Genomic DNA, 14,563 nt, shown 5'->3' on the forward strand with positions numbered 1-14,563 from the left:
CACATATTTAGGCTAGTGGCCAATCTTAACAGGCTTAAGTTTTTGAGATAACCCTACCCAAGGTATAACAAAGCACAACCAACAATCTTATTGCAAAAGTGGTTAAATTGATAGATATGGTGACACACACCCTTAACTCTACTGGTGGGGGAGTGGGCCACCTAAGCTCATGTAACCCAAAATTGCAAGCTCTGATATTGCTAAAATGTGGTATACAAATAATCAATCGTCTGCTCTTCATAGACAAATCAAGAGCATTAGGATATCTTAAAGCATGTAGAAAATGGACCTGTAAGCACACAGATACAGTAAGGCGACATGTCAACCATGAACATTTATGATGAACAAACTTCACTTTTTGGTAGCTGTTTGTCATTCAGTTCTGTATGGTCCAGTCTGACAAAAATGTATAGTGTGGCCAGACACTGAAGGAACCTCTGTGAATTTTATATGTTTAGCTGCTACTCTTGCAATTACGTTAGAGGGTCCCCCTAGATTTGACTCCAAATCCAATATGGCTACAACGTTACCATTAAATTATGGTTTTATTACAAGTATTAAATTATACATTTTTGATTTTTGTACTGTACTTATGACCTGTACTGAAGACTTTCTATGTACTTCAACAATGTTTGGAATCCAATATGCCCACCATGTACACTCAAACACCTTTGGTTATATAAAAATAAAAAAAGGCAGCAGACTGCTTGTCATGTCAACACCAAGTATTCCAAGTTACGAGCCTCTTTGAGGATCAATGAGGCATCTGAGAGGCTCCAACTAAAGGAAAGATAATCCTGCACTCTAACAACCTCTCAAGCTCTACAACTTTCCCCCACTGTGGTATAACTTGCTCCTCCAGGATTGGGCTCTTAAGTCACTTCTTTACACACCCAGTGCCAGGTTTTTTTTAGTAATGAATTTAGGCTACAAGATAGATAGGCTGTTTATAATAGGTGAATTACCCTATGTGAATGCAGCCATACACACAGCTCGCTTACCAAAAGAATGCTAACTAAATGCTGAAAGTAGTCACCTAGTTATTCATACATGCAAACAAAAATAGGCCCCAATTCTGACCCAAGTTAAGTGTGTGGAAATGGAACATAAGCTTATGAACACAATATGCAACAATTTTAATATAAGGAAATCAGTCAATTGAAATAAATGCAATAGGCGCTAATCTATGGATTTCACATGACTTGGTCACAGATACCATAAAAAGAAAGGTAGGTACGTTGATCAGAAAACCAGTCAGTATCAGTATCTGGTGTGACCACACATCTACTTCACATAGAGTTGATCAGGCTTGATTGATTGTAGCATGTGGAATGTTGTCCCACGCCTCTTCAATGGCTTTGTGAAGTTGCTGGATATTGGCAGGAACTGGCACACACTGTCGTATACGTCAATCCAGAGCACCCCAAACATGCTCAATGGGTGACATGTCTGGTGAGTATGCAGGCCATGGAAGAACTGGGACATTTTCCGCTTCCAGGAATTGTGTACAGATCCTTGCGACATGGGGCTGTGCATTATCATGCTGAAACATGAGGTGATGGTGGTGGATGAATGGCACGACAATGGGCCTCAGGCTCTCGTCACGGTATCTCTGTGCATTCAAATTCCCATCAATAAAATGCAATTGTTTTCTCTGTTCGTAGCTTATGCATGCCTATTCCATAACTCCACCACCACCATGGGGCACTCTGTTCACAACGTTGACATCAGCAAACCGCTCGTCCAGACAACGCCCTACACGCTGTCTGCCATTTGCCCAGTGCATTTGAAACCAGGATTCATCCATGAAGAGTATACTTCTCTAGCGTGAGGCCATCGAAGCTGAGCATTTGCCCCCTGAAGTCGGTTACGAAGCTGAACTGCAGTCCTGTCAAGACCCTGGTGAGGACGAGCACGCAGATGAGCTTCCCTGAGAGTTTCTGACAGTTTTTAAAGAAATTCTGACAATTTGTGCAGTATCACGGTATACCATCATACTTCAAGGCTAAAACCATAGTACATTTCCATGGTATAAGTGAAAGTACCATAGTAGTACCATGATATAAATGAAAGGACCAAAGGGTATTATAATAAACTTTATTTGTTATTATTTATTTCAAATGATCACACTAACAGTTACTTTAGTTAAGAACTTAGATTTGGTAACACATTCAAGCAATTTCTTTTAATAAAAGTCAGCTCTATATGCTTAATTCCATGTGAAGCCATATAGTGGATATGTCGATCTAGTGCAGCACTCTCCGACCTTGTTCCTAGAGAGCTACCCGCCTGTAGGTTTTCCCCAGTTGTAACTAACCTGATTGAGCTTATCAACTAGCTAATTATTAGAATCAGGTACGCTAGATTAGTGTTGGAGTGAAACCCTACAGGACAGTAGCTCTCCAGGAGCAGGGTTGGAGAGCCTTGATCTAGTGGATATGTTGCCTATTGTAAAATGATACACTTACAAGTGGAAACTCAGAACTCAGATGATTGTGATGTAATTATTAATGTATCTTGGTCTTGACGTAATTATTAATGTATCTTGGTCTTGACTTTTTCTTTTTACCTACTAAGATTCATCTTGAAACATCCAGTGCAGTCAAAAACATTTTCCTGTGTTATATTTCCACACTATGAGGTTGTAATAAAACTGTGAAATTGAAAAAATGATAATGCCCTTTTAGTGTAAGAGCTGTTTGAAAAGACAGCCTAACATTTCAGCCTGTTTTGGTGGGATAGAGTTTTGGCCTGCCTGGTGACATCACCAGGTGGTTAAATGAGTTAATAGACCAATAAGAGAGTTCTAAACCTTTAGTTTTCAGTTGCCCCCTCCCCACTCAGATCACTCCCAGACAACCCTAGCAAAATTCTTGCTTGATTATCACTCTTAGATAAGCTGTTTCTTTTTAACCATTTTAATTGAAAACAATCACACTAAGGTACTTTATTGTTACCCAAAAATGATTTGATATTGAGATAAAAACAGCTGCATTGGACCTTTAATGAAAAGCACAATATAAATAAAATGAGCATTGACTTCCTTATGCAGTGCTTCCCTAATGTCTCCATTAGGTAAGGTGTTGATCATGAGTTTTATTCTCTTCGCCTCACAGGAACTGTGGGGGGGGACAAGATGGCGAGCTTAATTTACCATACTGTATTTTATTTTTGACGTTGTGTAAATATTAATTACAAATATATATAGAAAGGCACATTGTCAAAATACAATTTGGCATGCATTTAAAAAAAACGCAGTAAACATTCAAAAGACTTGACCCATGTTGCAGTCTACTAACTAACAGGTCTCCGTCACAGTATGAGCACCCAGCATCTCCGTCCTTTTCTAAATAAAAGAGACCATTACTACGTCACTGGATGAGGAGAGGGCCCCTGTACATAAATATACACATAAATATACATTCAAAAAAATGTAACATGCACATACAGTTTGGTCCAACTTTAACAGTAGTCAGCTCAAGTACAGTATTGACCCAGACTCGTCCTGAGAGAGACAAACCAATCACTTCACCTTTCCCCCAAACAACATGCCAAACAAGCCGTAAATGGGGGTTCGTGTTTTTGGCACATTTTTGTGGAATATGCATGTCAAAACCTAATAACAACCTTCTCCGCCTCTCCTCAGAACTGAAGCACCTGACGTTGGCATCGCGCCCCCCCCCAGTCCTGTTTAGGTGTCTAGTGGTATGTACTCTGAAGTAAAATCATGTTGTTATCATAAGCGTGCACTTTGCATGGTTATTAAAATATATCTTAAAAACACATGTATCCTTAAAACAAGGTAATGCAGAAGCGAAGCACAAAATATTTAGGGTCAAAAAAACAAAACAAAAAAAACAATTTAATCAGCTTTAAGAATTTGAACAGGAACACCGTACAGTACCCTGTGAATCCATAGGAGGTGCAGTTCAGCTTGCTATACAGTAGATCGAGTAACGAGTAAAGCCAAACCAAAGGCGAATAATAACCCTGCAAAAACTATTCTTTCCAGTTATAAATCCAAAAATGTCATTGAACAAATACATTGTTGGTCTTCTATCAGAGCAGAACGCAGTTTTTTATGCTAGGTTTTGTTCCCGGTATGTGCCTTGTGAGTTGGGCAAGAGACAGGAACCTTTAACACTTTTCTCCGTATATAGAGGTTTGGGAGAGGAGGCTCATTTGGAAAGTTTGCTGATGACACGGATGAGAGCGGCATTCTCGTCCTTTAGCCTCTGGTTGTCTGCTCGGAGATCCACCAGAACCTGGAAATACACGATAACAAGGGAAGGGAGACAAACAACATCAGGGCAAATAGTTTTTTCTTCTTCTTTATCATCATGATCAGTTGATGGAAATCTATTGGTTATTGTATTTTACAGATAATGCAATGTAGAACGGTACAGAATAAAACCATATTCTCAGAACACATTTTTTGTTTGTTTTTTAACAGTGTTTGGGGTAGATTGTCATTAGTGTTTGTGTAATTTCGATTTGGTTTGAGTACTTTTACGTGGTTAATGTTTTTGATAGTTTATTTTTTGGGGTAGTATGTGGTTAGTATGTTGGGTTTTTTGAGGTTGTTTTGAATTGTTGAATACTTTGGGGTAGCTTATGGTTAGTGTTTTGGGTAGTTTGTAGTAGTTGTTTTGGGTAGTTAGTAGGATCCCTAAGCACATAATCAATGCTAATAATTATGCAGATGAATTCAAGTCTGAACAGACAAAATAAGAGTTAAATAGGCTAGCCCCGGTGACTGAACAATTCCCTTATACCTTCAGCTCATCCTCCAGTTCCACTGCTTTTCTCTGGAGTGCTCTCTTCTCCTGCGAATAAAACAGATACTGAATTTATAACTCACTCCCACATAGGTATGCAGCCTTTATGGCTAATGACATTAGGTTATATTCCATTTGACCTCAATTGATCCAATAAATAAATAATTTCCTGAATTGGGAAGCTAAAAGTGAAATGGACCCTAAACATGAATACAGACAGTTTAAGAGGGGACTCACAAATCTCTCCAGTTCCAGCAGGGCCGGCCTCTCTGTGTTGCTCTCTTGACTCTGCAATGGAGACACAGACACATCAGGGCCAGTGATTGACATGCACAGCTCAACACAGAAGCTGAGCGGTATAATGCTGACACATTCTGTGTGCTATAATCTGGAATCCATCTGTGTTCCTACAATACTGTGTATTGTTTGTCTTACACAACGTCACTTCCCTTCACACTGTCAGAGTCAGATACAGAACACGCCTCCCTGACAAGACTGACAGTGTCCCAATACTCTTCGTCTCCCTCCTTTCCACTGCTACGTGGGTCTAATATATTGAAATGGAATACCTGATAATCATATCCAGACTTATCTGTAGTTCCCTATGTGTAGTTATGAGCGAGAGAAGACAAGGAAAAAAAGAGAGTCATGGCATATGGCTTTGCTATACACCATGGATCTTGAACCATAGCCATCAACATCCAGACAGGATCATATCCTCACCTGTCGGAGTCTCTCCAGCTCCACTTTGCTCTGGCTGAGCAGCAGCGCCGTCTCCTCCAGCTTGTCTTTGAGCAGGCCGTTCTCTTGGAGCACCGACCTGTACAGCTGGGGGGGGTGGGGGGGGGGAGACACCAAACAGGGATTCGGTCAAATGCAGAGGACAACAGCCTGGATATAGCCTAGCCACTGCAGTTCTAAATAGATTCAGTTTAAAGTGGTTTAAACTCCTATTTCCCAGCTAGTCAGCTGCATCCATTCATTCCCCTCAGAGCATGTTTTTTTCTCACTTATTAAAACATTAGCTACCATCTTTCAAGTGCCTGAAGAACGTGTGTATTTAAATCATTGGGAGTTGTCGACAATACCATACCATTTTGTAGTCTGGTGAAGAATCTCCCAACTGAGGCTCACTGCAAATATGGAGTACATGATTTACTCAATATAAAAAAAGAGGTTTAGTAATTCAGTATACTGTAGTATAGAAATTAAAAGCACTTACCTGGGTGAACTATGATGGTGGTTCTCATCCTGTTGGGCTTCATCCATTGCATCCAAATGTTCATTCTTATAAAAATATAAATAAATAAATAAACAAATAAATAAATACATACACACACAGTGTATAATGAACATTGTCCGGCCTACATTATAAAGCAGTCAAAATACAGAAATATAGCAATTACACAACTGAAAAAGAGGGAAAAAAAGAACATTTCAGTTCGGGTATGGGGTTCCTGTTCTGAGTATGAGGTTACGAAATACTGTGTCATTTCCTCTTTGACTTTGTAGGACATAACATTTATTTTGTACTTGTGGCATGATGGATGTGGACAAGAAAGAGTTGATAGTCAAATTAAAGTTCAATCAGTTTATACAAAGAGGAAATGGTCAAACGATTAGAAAAAACAGACTTCAAAAGCTCTCGCACGAATCCTATGAATATGTATGAAGGGGTTCCTCCGCTTACCCCTAGCTGAACCACTCCGGTGGAGCGTCTCTCTCTCCTTCCCTTCCGTCGGTCCCTCACTCCGAGCCGCGTCTCTCCCTCAGACCCGACCTCCTTCACTGGGTCAGTGTCTACAATACAATAGGAACAGAATGACATTGCTAGATCACAAAGGCATTCAACAGCACGGCTCGAAACTAACTTTTTCCACCGGTGGAACTGGCGCTACCAACTTTTTCAGTTGACGGCACCAGCACGTGATATGGTCGCACCATTTTTTTGCCGCTGCGTGCCGATAATGACCTGACCTGTGTCTCATAATGTGCCTGCATTCCATACAGAACCGGGCTAATAATGATTAGCCGTCTATAACATTTGCACGCCCTTGCAGTGTTTGACATTCAGATGAATTTGCCAGTGGCACACTGGTCCAATGCCAACTGAAAGTTACTGGCTTGAATGAAAAGAATGCTGGCCAAGGAAAGCAGAGGATGTGTGCGTCAATTCAAATGTTATGTTTAATTTGCAGGCTGCATAAGTAGCCTACAGCAGGGCTCTCCAACCCTGTTCCTGGAGAGCTTCTGTCCTGTAGGTTTTCACACCAACACTAATCTAGAGCACATGATTCTAATAATTAGCTGGTTGATAAGTTGAAAAATCAGGAAAATTACAAATGGGGTTGAAATGAAAACGTCCTGGAACAGGGTCTGAGAGCTCTGGCCTATAATGATCTACCCCCTATAAAAAAATCATCTTTGAGCAATCTCAAAAAGGGTGTTCTTGCTAGCGATTGCAGGGCCCTATAAAATATGTTTTAGTTTTTCACATGCAAAAATCACCTTTTTTTGGCTCAAATTTGATGTTCTCAGAACACAACAATGCTTAAACCACATTGGGAAAACACTCGAGATCTGGGAACATTTATTTATTTAAATTGGAGGGTGTAGTTGCCCTTCAATTCAATTGTGCGCACAGAAAGAGATCCTTGTGTTTGGCTAGCGGTGTTTTTGTACTGTACAATGTAGGCTACATGTGATGGCACAGTTTGATAAACAAATACCCTGCAATTGTCAAATCATCAAGATATCATTCAGCCGGGTATTTATTGGCAAGGTTTTTTTGGGAAAGCCTTTAGAAATGTGCGCATGACTCAATTTTGCGTTGCAAAGATTAAAGCAAGACTTTGGACCGAACTTTATGAATACCTGCTCTGCATACCCATTGTTGCACACCTTTATAATAAAATTTAAAAAGCTGAAAATTGTGAACCAAAAAGTAACATGCCCAGGAGAAAAATATATAAAAATCACTGGCACCCTAGCATCCAATTTAAAATGTGTGTTGCACTGCCAAGTCAAACGGTCGCAAATACGAGTTTTGGTTGATATTTTGAGCCTTTAACAGACACTAAGGCAAGGCATGCATCTGATATTGCCGACTTGATGTTTTCATGACACTAAAATACTTTTAAAACTAGGATTCATAATCCTGTCTTCCTGAATGGCATTACTATTAATAAATGAAAACAGCTCATTTTCCCACCACAGTCCCACTCACCTCTCTCAGCAGGAGTAATGGTGACTGTAGGGCTGACATGCAGAATGTTGCTAGGTGGTGGATCAGCCGGTTTGGCTACGCTCTTCTCTGCCTCCTTCAAGTCAGTGAGCGTCACACCCTGTCACAGGAAACGAGCAAAAATCATGTTTATTATTTATGCTGAAAAATGGTCAGTTATGGTGACAAGATCCATTTTAAGTCCTCTGTAAGAGACGTAAAAGAGATGGTTTATTGTGGCCAGTACCTGTGTGGAGCGGCGAGACTGGCGCATGAGGCGTGATCGTGCTTTCCTCTGAGACTCAGACTCCTCATCTCTTACTGGGGCCTGGAACCTGAGGGGCAAACATCCACACAGCTCCATTAGAACCCTTAGATTCACAATGCTCCAAAAAAATAACCCATCCACACAGCTCCATTAGAACCCTTAGATTCAGAGCCGTAACCAGGGTTGGAGTTTCAGTGAAAGCGGGGAAATATGAGAAATGATTCATACTGACACGTAGCATCAGCGACAGTTCAGTTGTAAAGAGTTGATGATTTTATGCAATTCATCATTACATGGATACCCATTTTCGCAAATTACATAGCGTTTTGGGGCATTACGTTGCGAGGCATTATGAGGCATTAACTAATCAAGCGCCGCACAAACGCACATCAATGGAGCACACAGATGATCGTATTATCACAGTCACATGAATTATTAGCACATTACTTACAATTCTGTATTAACATCAGTGATGTAGTGTTAAAAGAGGTGGGTAATGGGTAAACTATAAACTCCAGTGGGATATCAAGACTAACAAGAGCGTTGGGTCAGTAACCGAAAGGTCGCTGGTTTGAAGAACACATCCACACAGCTCCATTAGAACCCTTAGATTCAGAATGCTCCATAAGAACCCATCCACACAGCTCCATTAGAAGATGTATATTCAGAATGCTCCATAAGAACCCATCCACACAGCTCCATTAGAAGATGTATATTCAGAATGCTCCATAAGAACCCATCCACACAGCTCCATTAGAAGATGTATATTCAGAATGCTCCATAAGAACTCATCCACACAGCTCCATTAGAAGATGTATATTCAGAATGCTCCATAAGAACCCATCCACACAGCTCCATTAGAAGATGTATATTCATTATGCTCCATAAGAACACATCCATACAGCTCCATAAAAGCACATCCACTTAATTTACAGCAGAAGAGACACACTCCTCTACTAAAACCCATTGACAGTGCTTTAACAACTGCCTGTGTTGAGCGTCCTTCATTCATTAGCTCTCATCATCCCTTGCTTTTTATGTGCCACACCCTGCCTCCTGCTACACCAACTATTCACTTATCTTTCCTGTAGTTGTGCCAGGCCACTAAGCTTTAAATGTGTGTTTACTGTGTGTCGTGTGGCTCTTACTTCCGTCGGTCTGGGTTGGTGTTGTTGGGACTATCAGCCACGGGGTCTTTCCTCTGGGGGGTGGGCTGGACCCGGGCTGTACGACTGGCTCTGTCCTGGTCCCGCTCCTCCACATCCTTCTCCTCTGGAATCTGCTGGACCACAGGCAAGACAGGACCACATTAATACAGGGAAATAATAACACTCCTCTTGACACTAATCGATTCATTGTTGCTAGTCTGATGATTCACATTTGTCTTGACGTTCAAATGGAAAGGACATTTTGTGAACATCAACAGCGAAGATAGGAAATAAGGAATAACTAAGTGTGTAAAGCACGACAGACCCAGGTAGACTACACAACATCGACAGTACAGCTTAAGATACATTGAGACATGTCTTACCTTCTCAGCAGGGTTGACGGTGGAGGTGGCACTCTCTGTGTCTGGACTGGATAGAGTGGAGCTTTCTAAGACAGACAGACAGACAGGAGGTGTACTCTGATCAGTGGGTATTCATGACTGGGTACTCATAATTGCCATACCACTTGACCAGAGCATTTTAAAATGTGAACATGTACTTCAATAAGTCTTCATTCTTCATGAAAGCAGATATGTGTGTGTGTGTGTGAGACCAGCCATATTATATACCAGGGCTGCTCTCTTTCTCCTCGCTGAGCTCCAGCCCTTCAGACCGCCTCTCTTTAGACTGGTCTGGCACGTTCATCTTTTCCTTACTGCTCATCCTGCACACCGAGGTCCTGAAACACACACACAGAGATGATTATAATCAGCATTTCACAGAAATAGGCTGCATTCTGATTCTTTACCCTTCTCCCAAAGTGTGCTCTCGTTCACTCCCCTCCGTGCATTGAAAAGCTTTGGATTGGTCCATACATGGGAGGAGATAATGATCGGAATGTAGCCATGAAATTCATTGGAGGAACGCATCCAGTTCTGACACTGTCCAACACAATCCCTGCTATTATCTACAAGGAAGATGCCTTTTTCATAGTCAGCCATCTTTGTAAAATAACATTAGTCAATGAAGAACTACCCAATTCAATCTCAACGAAATTTCTTATGAGGACAAAACCATCTTTCTGCATGAAAATAATACATATATATTTGATACTTGAGGCCAAGCCCACCACATTTACTCCAACTACAGTCTAACTGTAAATTTAATACTACAGATCAGAAGAGGAAAATAAACTATAGAAAATAAGATGCCGTAATAATAAGCCATATACTGACCTCCGTTGTTTGTAATGAGATGCAGTAGTAATAAGGCATATCCGTTGTTTGTAATGAGATACAGTAGTAATAAGCCATATCCGTTGTTTGTAATGAGATGCAGTAGTAATAAGGCATATCCGTTGTTTGTAATGAGATGCAGTAGTAATAAGGCATATCCGTTGTTTGTAATGAGATGCAGTAGTAATAAGGCATATCCGTTGTTTGTAATGAGATGCAGTAGTAAGAAGGCATATCTGTTGTTTGTAATGAGATGCAGTAGTAATAAGGCATATCCGTTGTTTGTAATGAGATGCAGTAGTAATAAGGCATATACTGACCTCCGTCGTTTGTTATCAGCTTTTGCAGCAGTAGAGCCCGCAGGGTTCTGTCTATCCATGATGGACTGCTCATTACGCCACTGTGAAGGGACACTCGGTCATCAGTGACAGAAATATGACCACTATCATTAGATAACACACATAATAATAACAATATTGCAAGGCAAATATAGTAGCAAGAGTCATGACAGCATCACTCATCAGTAAGAGAAACATAGGAAGACTGCCTTTCGCAGAACAGCCCAATATTACATGGCAAATATGGCAACAAGTCAAATGATACTATTCGGAAAAGATGTGAAATCTACAATTAATATTTCACAATCAGGCAGTTTTGTATTGGCCATCTAGGGAAATATTTCGCACACATGAACAGTGACAAAAAAAAGGGAAGTCTCACGTTGGCTTGTTTCTGTGACAGCTCCTCCAGCAGTGACACAACACTCTCATCAGCGACATCAAACGGAGTCTGACCCTGCAGGGTTGATGTTACAAAATGAAAATAGAGCACAAAGGAAGCAGCAAGACAGTACGTGGCATCACACTTCCTACCACATGACGAAGCTATATTAGCCTATCATTTCAAAAAGTAGTAACAAATATTAGAGACCTGGTATACAAGCAGTCGGCAATATTTCGAGGGATATTGAGTAATGTCTTGAGGAGGGCGGGCTCATTGGAATTGGCTGGAATAGAATAAATGGAACGGTATCAAACGCATCAAACATATGGAAACCACACTTGACTCCGTTCCATAAATTCCATTCCAGTCATTACAATAAGCCTGTCCTCCTACAGCTCCTCCGGTATACATGTGTATGGCTCTAGTCTGTCTGTCTCACCCCATTGCTGCAGACCTCCATGTCGCAGAGCTGTTCAGCCAGTATCTTGCAGGCATCTCCCTGCCCCCAGTGTGACGCTGCGTGGAGAGGCGTCCAGCCATCACAGTCCATCTCTGACACGTCCAGACCACACTGGCATAGCAGTCTGAACCCCAACAACACAGAGTGATTTAGCACAGAGAGCAAAGCAGAAAGCCTATGCAATTGAGTTCATTCATTTTGTCTGTTTGTTTTTTAACAATGCCCTGTTTCTCCATAAACTCAAGAGTTATTGAGCTTGTCAGAGTGGCTGTGAGGGAGAGACAAGAAAAATAGGTTTATTGAGAGAATAGGGACACGGTCATGGACACTCACTTGATGGCTTCCAGGTAGCCCTTGGCTGCAGCCACATGCAGGGGAGTGGCCCCAGTTTTGGGGTGCCGTAATTCTGAGGGAGGCCCCTCTGTCAGCCAGGCTCTGGCGTCTTTCATGATCTGCTCCTCCTCCACCCGCTTAGCTGCCTCCACGTCCACACCTGAGACGGGAATGAAATGTATAATCAAAAACTCAACAAGAACGTGTAAAAAGTGGTAGTCAAGAAGCTTCTTCCTCTCTCAACTCCATTGAAATAGGGAGAGCCTTATTCTTGTTGAGCTCGATACGGAACGTTGACAGCATCACAAGCCAAAAATTCGTTAAGAGTGTGCCCTGACTTCCCTTCCTTCTCAGTACCTAAGTAAGTCTTTATAAATCAGACACCACAACACTTATCACCCTGAATCTCTCCTTTGTTTCCTCCCCGTGTTGGTAGCACCGTACTCACCTTGTCTCACTGTGTATTGGTGCAGGAGCGACTCAGTGGCCTCGTCTTCAGCTATGTCTAGGGGGACATCACCATCACAGTTCACAGCAGTGAGAGACGCACCCTGCTGCAAAAGGAAACTGAGATATAGAAAGAGAGTTTGAAACCAGCCACAACTGAGAAACAGGCCACATAATTAAGAGTAAACAAAAAGCAGTTGACCAGCTTTACAGGCCCTGCTGTACCAGACAACAATACAGCATTGTTGAATGGAGAAACAATGGCACAGAAAGGCTTAGGGTACAAAATCAGGTTAACTCAATTGCAACGACTGCCCAACACTATAACACAGGAATGTAGAAAGCTTTCATAGGTAGCCCCTATTCTATTGCCTGATGTTGAAGTGATATACTGTACTGTACATACTCAGTGATCTCCAGGTTCCCACAGGTGGCTGCCACATGCAGCGGAGTCCAGCCCTCACTGTCCACCTGGTTTATGTTGGCACCCTGAGCCAGGAGAAAGACCATCACCTCCATGCTCCCATCTATACAAGCCTACAGTGAATGAGGAGAGAGGGTGATGATATTCATTGCTCCAGTATGACTATAGGTTGTAGAGTCAATACACAGACACTACATTCTACTAATTTACCACAAGTCCTTACCTGATGAAGAGCTGTGATTCCGTCAGCATTGGCACAATTCACAACCTCTCCCCGATAGTCTCCATTCTTGCCTTCTGTCTCTTTTGCATCTTTCAGCATCTCTTGGGCCTCATCTGTGTCACCACTGGCACAAGCTGCCAGGAACTCTGCAGCAGTATCAAACCGCACTCGCCTCCTACAGTAGAGGTCATCATTTAGTGACATTACTCAGGATATTAAAGTGGATATTTTACCAGCACTCCATGGCAGCTATTCAAACCTCATTATTTACATACATGAAAGGCTGATCATATTCCCCTCCTCCAAATAGTCCATGTTAAACCCAGTGGTTGTCAACAACAGTGGTGGACTGTAGTTAACTAGATATGTAGTTAGCTAACTTAACTAGTCAGCCAGCAACATAGTTAACTGCCTGATAACTTTCCAAAAATGACTAGCCAGCCAATGTGGGTGTGTTAGCTACATATCCTGTCGAATATTGTAGAGAACTGTTCTAAATCTACTAACGTTACTAGATAGTAGACAAGCACATATGTATGCATGTGCCATTGTTGTGATCGCAGACATAGATAGTTAGCGAGATAAACATTCAAGTATCAGCAAAGCTAGCTAGCAAGTGCCTAGCCCACGCACAGCATTCCTGAATAGCATCCGGTATAGTATTAGTACAAGCTAGCTAGCGATAACCTAGCTAGCTGGCTAGTTAGTTAGTAATGCATCAATCTGACAATACAGTACCTTCGTTTGAGTAGAAGACTATTGGCTTCCCCGGTGGTCGATCCGCTTCCCCCCACATCCTGAGAACGGTCATTTGAAACGGCGTTGTTTACGGCCTCCGAGCAGCCTGCATCCTCGACATCGCCCCGCCACCTTCGCCTGGGCACAGCCGGTTCTCTGTCGGTGCTAGAACCGGACCAGCGCTTCAATTGTTCTTGCCGTTTATCCTTTGCTGTGTCCCCCATTATTATCCGACGAGGACTTTATTCAATAAAATATATATTCGATAGAAAAGACACACCCTCCATGTGTATAGTTTCACTTCCTTATTCAAAGCACTGGGTGTGAAGCCAAAGATGGTGCATAAATGAAGATGTTCCACTCAGGCCGTTAACCATTGAAAAAAAATGTCACAGTTCCGGTCTACTTAAGGAGTAGGTTAGCTGACAACGAAAACGATGCGTACGCTTCAATGGGGGCAGAAGTCAGTGTGTTGTTGTGATTCTGGTTGGCCAGATAGCAACAGTGAGAAGAAGCTGCCATCTGGGGCATCGTAGGTGGCTCGTTTCAGCTAGTTTAATCTT

The 14,563-nt window shown here is 41.9% G+C and overlaps 1 protein-coding gene across 2 annotated transcripts; it reads right to left on the reverse strand.

Moving 5' to 3' along the window:
* Positions 1-3,145: 3,145 nt before the first annotated feature.
* On the reverse strand, positions 3,146-14,351 carry pp12c (phosphatase 1 regulatory subunit 12C). Of its 2 annotated transcripts, none has more exons than NM_001139951.1 (20): positions 14,001-14,299; positions 13,263-13,437; positions 13,022-13,152; positions 12,617-12,735; positions 12,169-12,328; positions 11,815-11,959; positions 11,373-11,447; positions 10,973-11,052; positions 10,047-10,156; positions 9,801-9,865; positions 9,418-9,551; positions 8,249-8,336; positions 8,005-8,122; positions 6,469-6,578; positions 6,001-6,065; positions 5,872-5,911; positions 5,502-5,606; positions 5,016-5,066; positions 4,776-4,826; positions 3,146-4,265 (listed from the first exon to the last, which is right to left on the reverse strand). In NM_001139951.1, exons 1-20 carry the CDS (start codon positions 14,222-14,224, stop codon positions 4,179-4,181), a joined length of 2,133 nt encoding a protein of 710 aa, NP_001133423.1. In that variant the 5' UTR covers positions 14,225-14,299; the 3' UTR covers positions 3,146-4,178. The 2 variants fall into 2 exon arrangements, with proteins under 2 accessions (NP_001133423.1, XP_014029122.1); XM_014173647.3 differs by having other exon boundaries at positions 3,403-4,265; positions 9,418-9,548; positions 14,001-14,351.
* Between the last annotated feature and the right edge of the window lie 212 nt (positions 14,352-14,563).

The sequence above is a fragment of the Salmo salar genome, chromosome 02, assembly GCF_965601325.2.
Source record: "Salmo salar chromosome 02, fSalSal1, whole genome shotgun sequence".
NCBI lineage: Eukaryota > Metazoa > Chordata > Actinopteri > Salmoniformes > Salmonidae > Salmo > Salmo salar.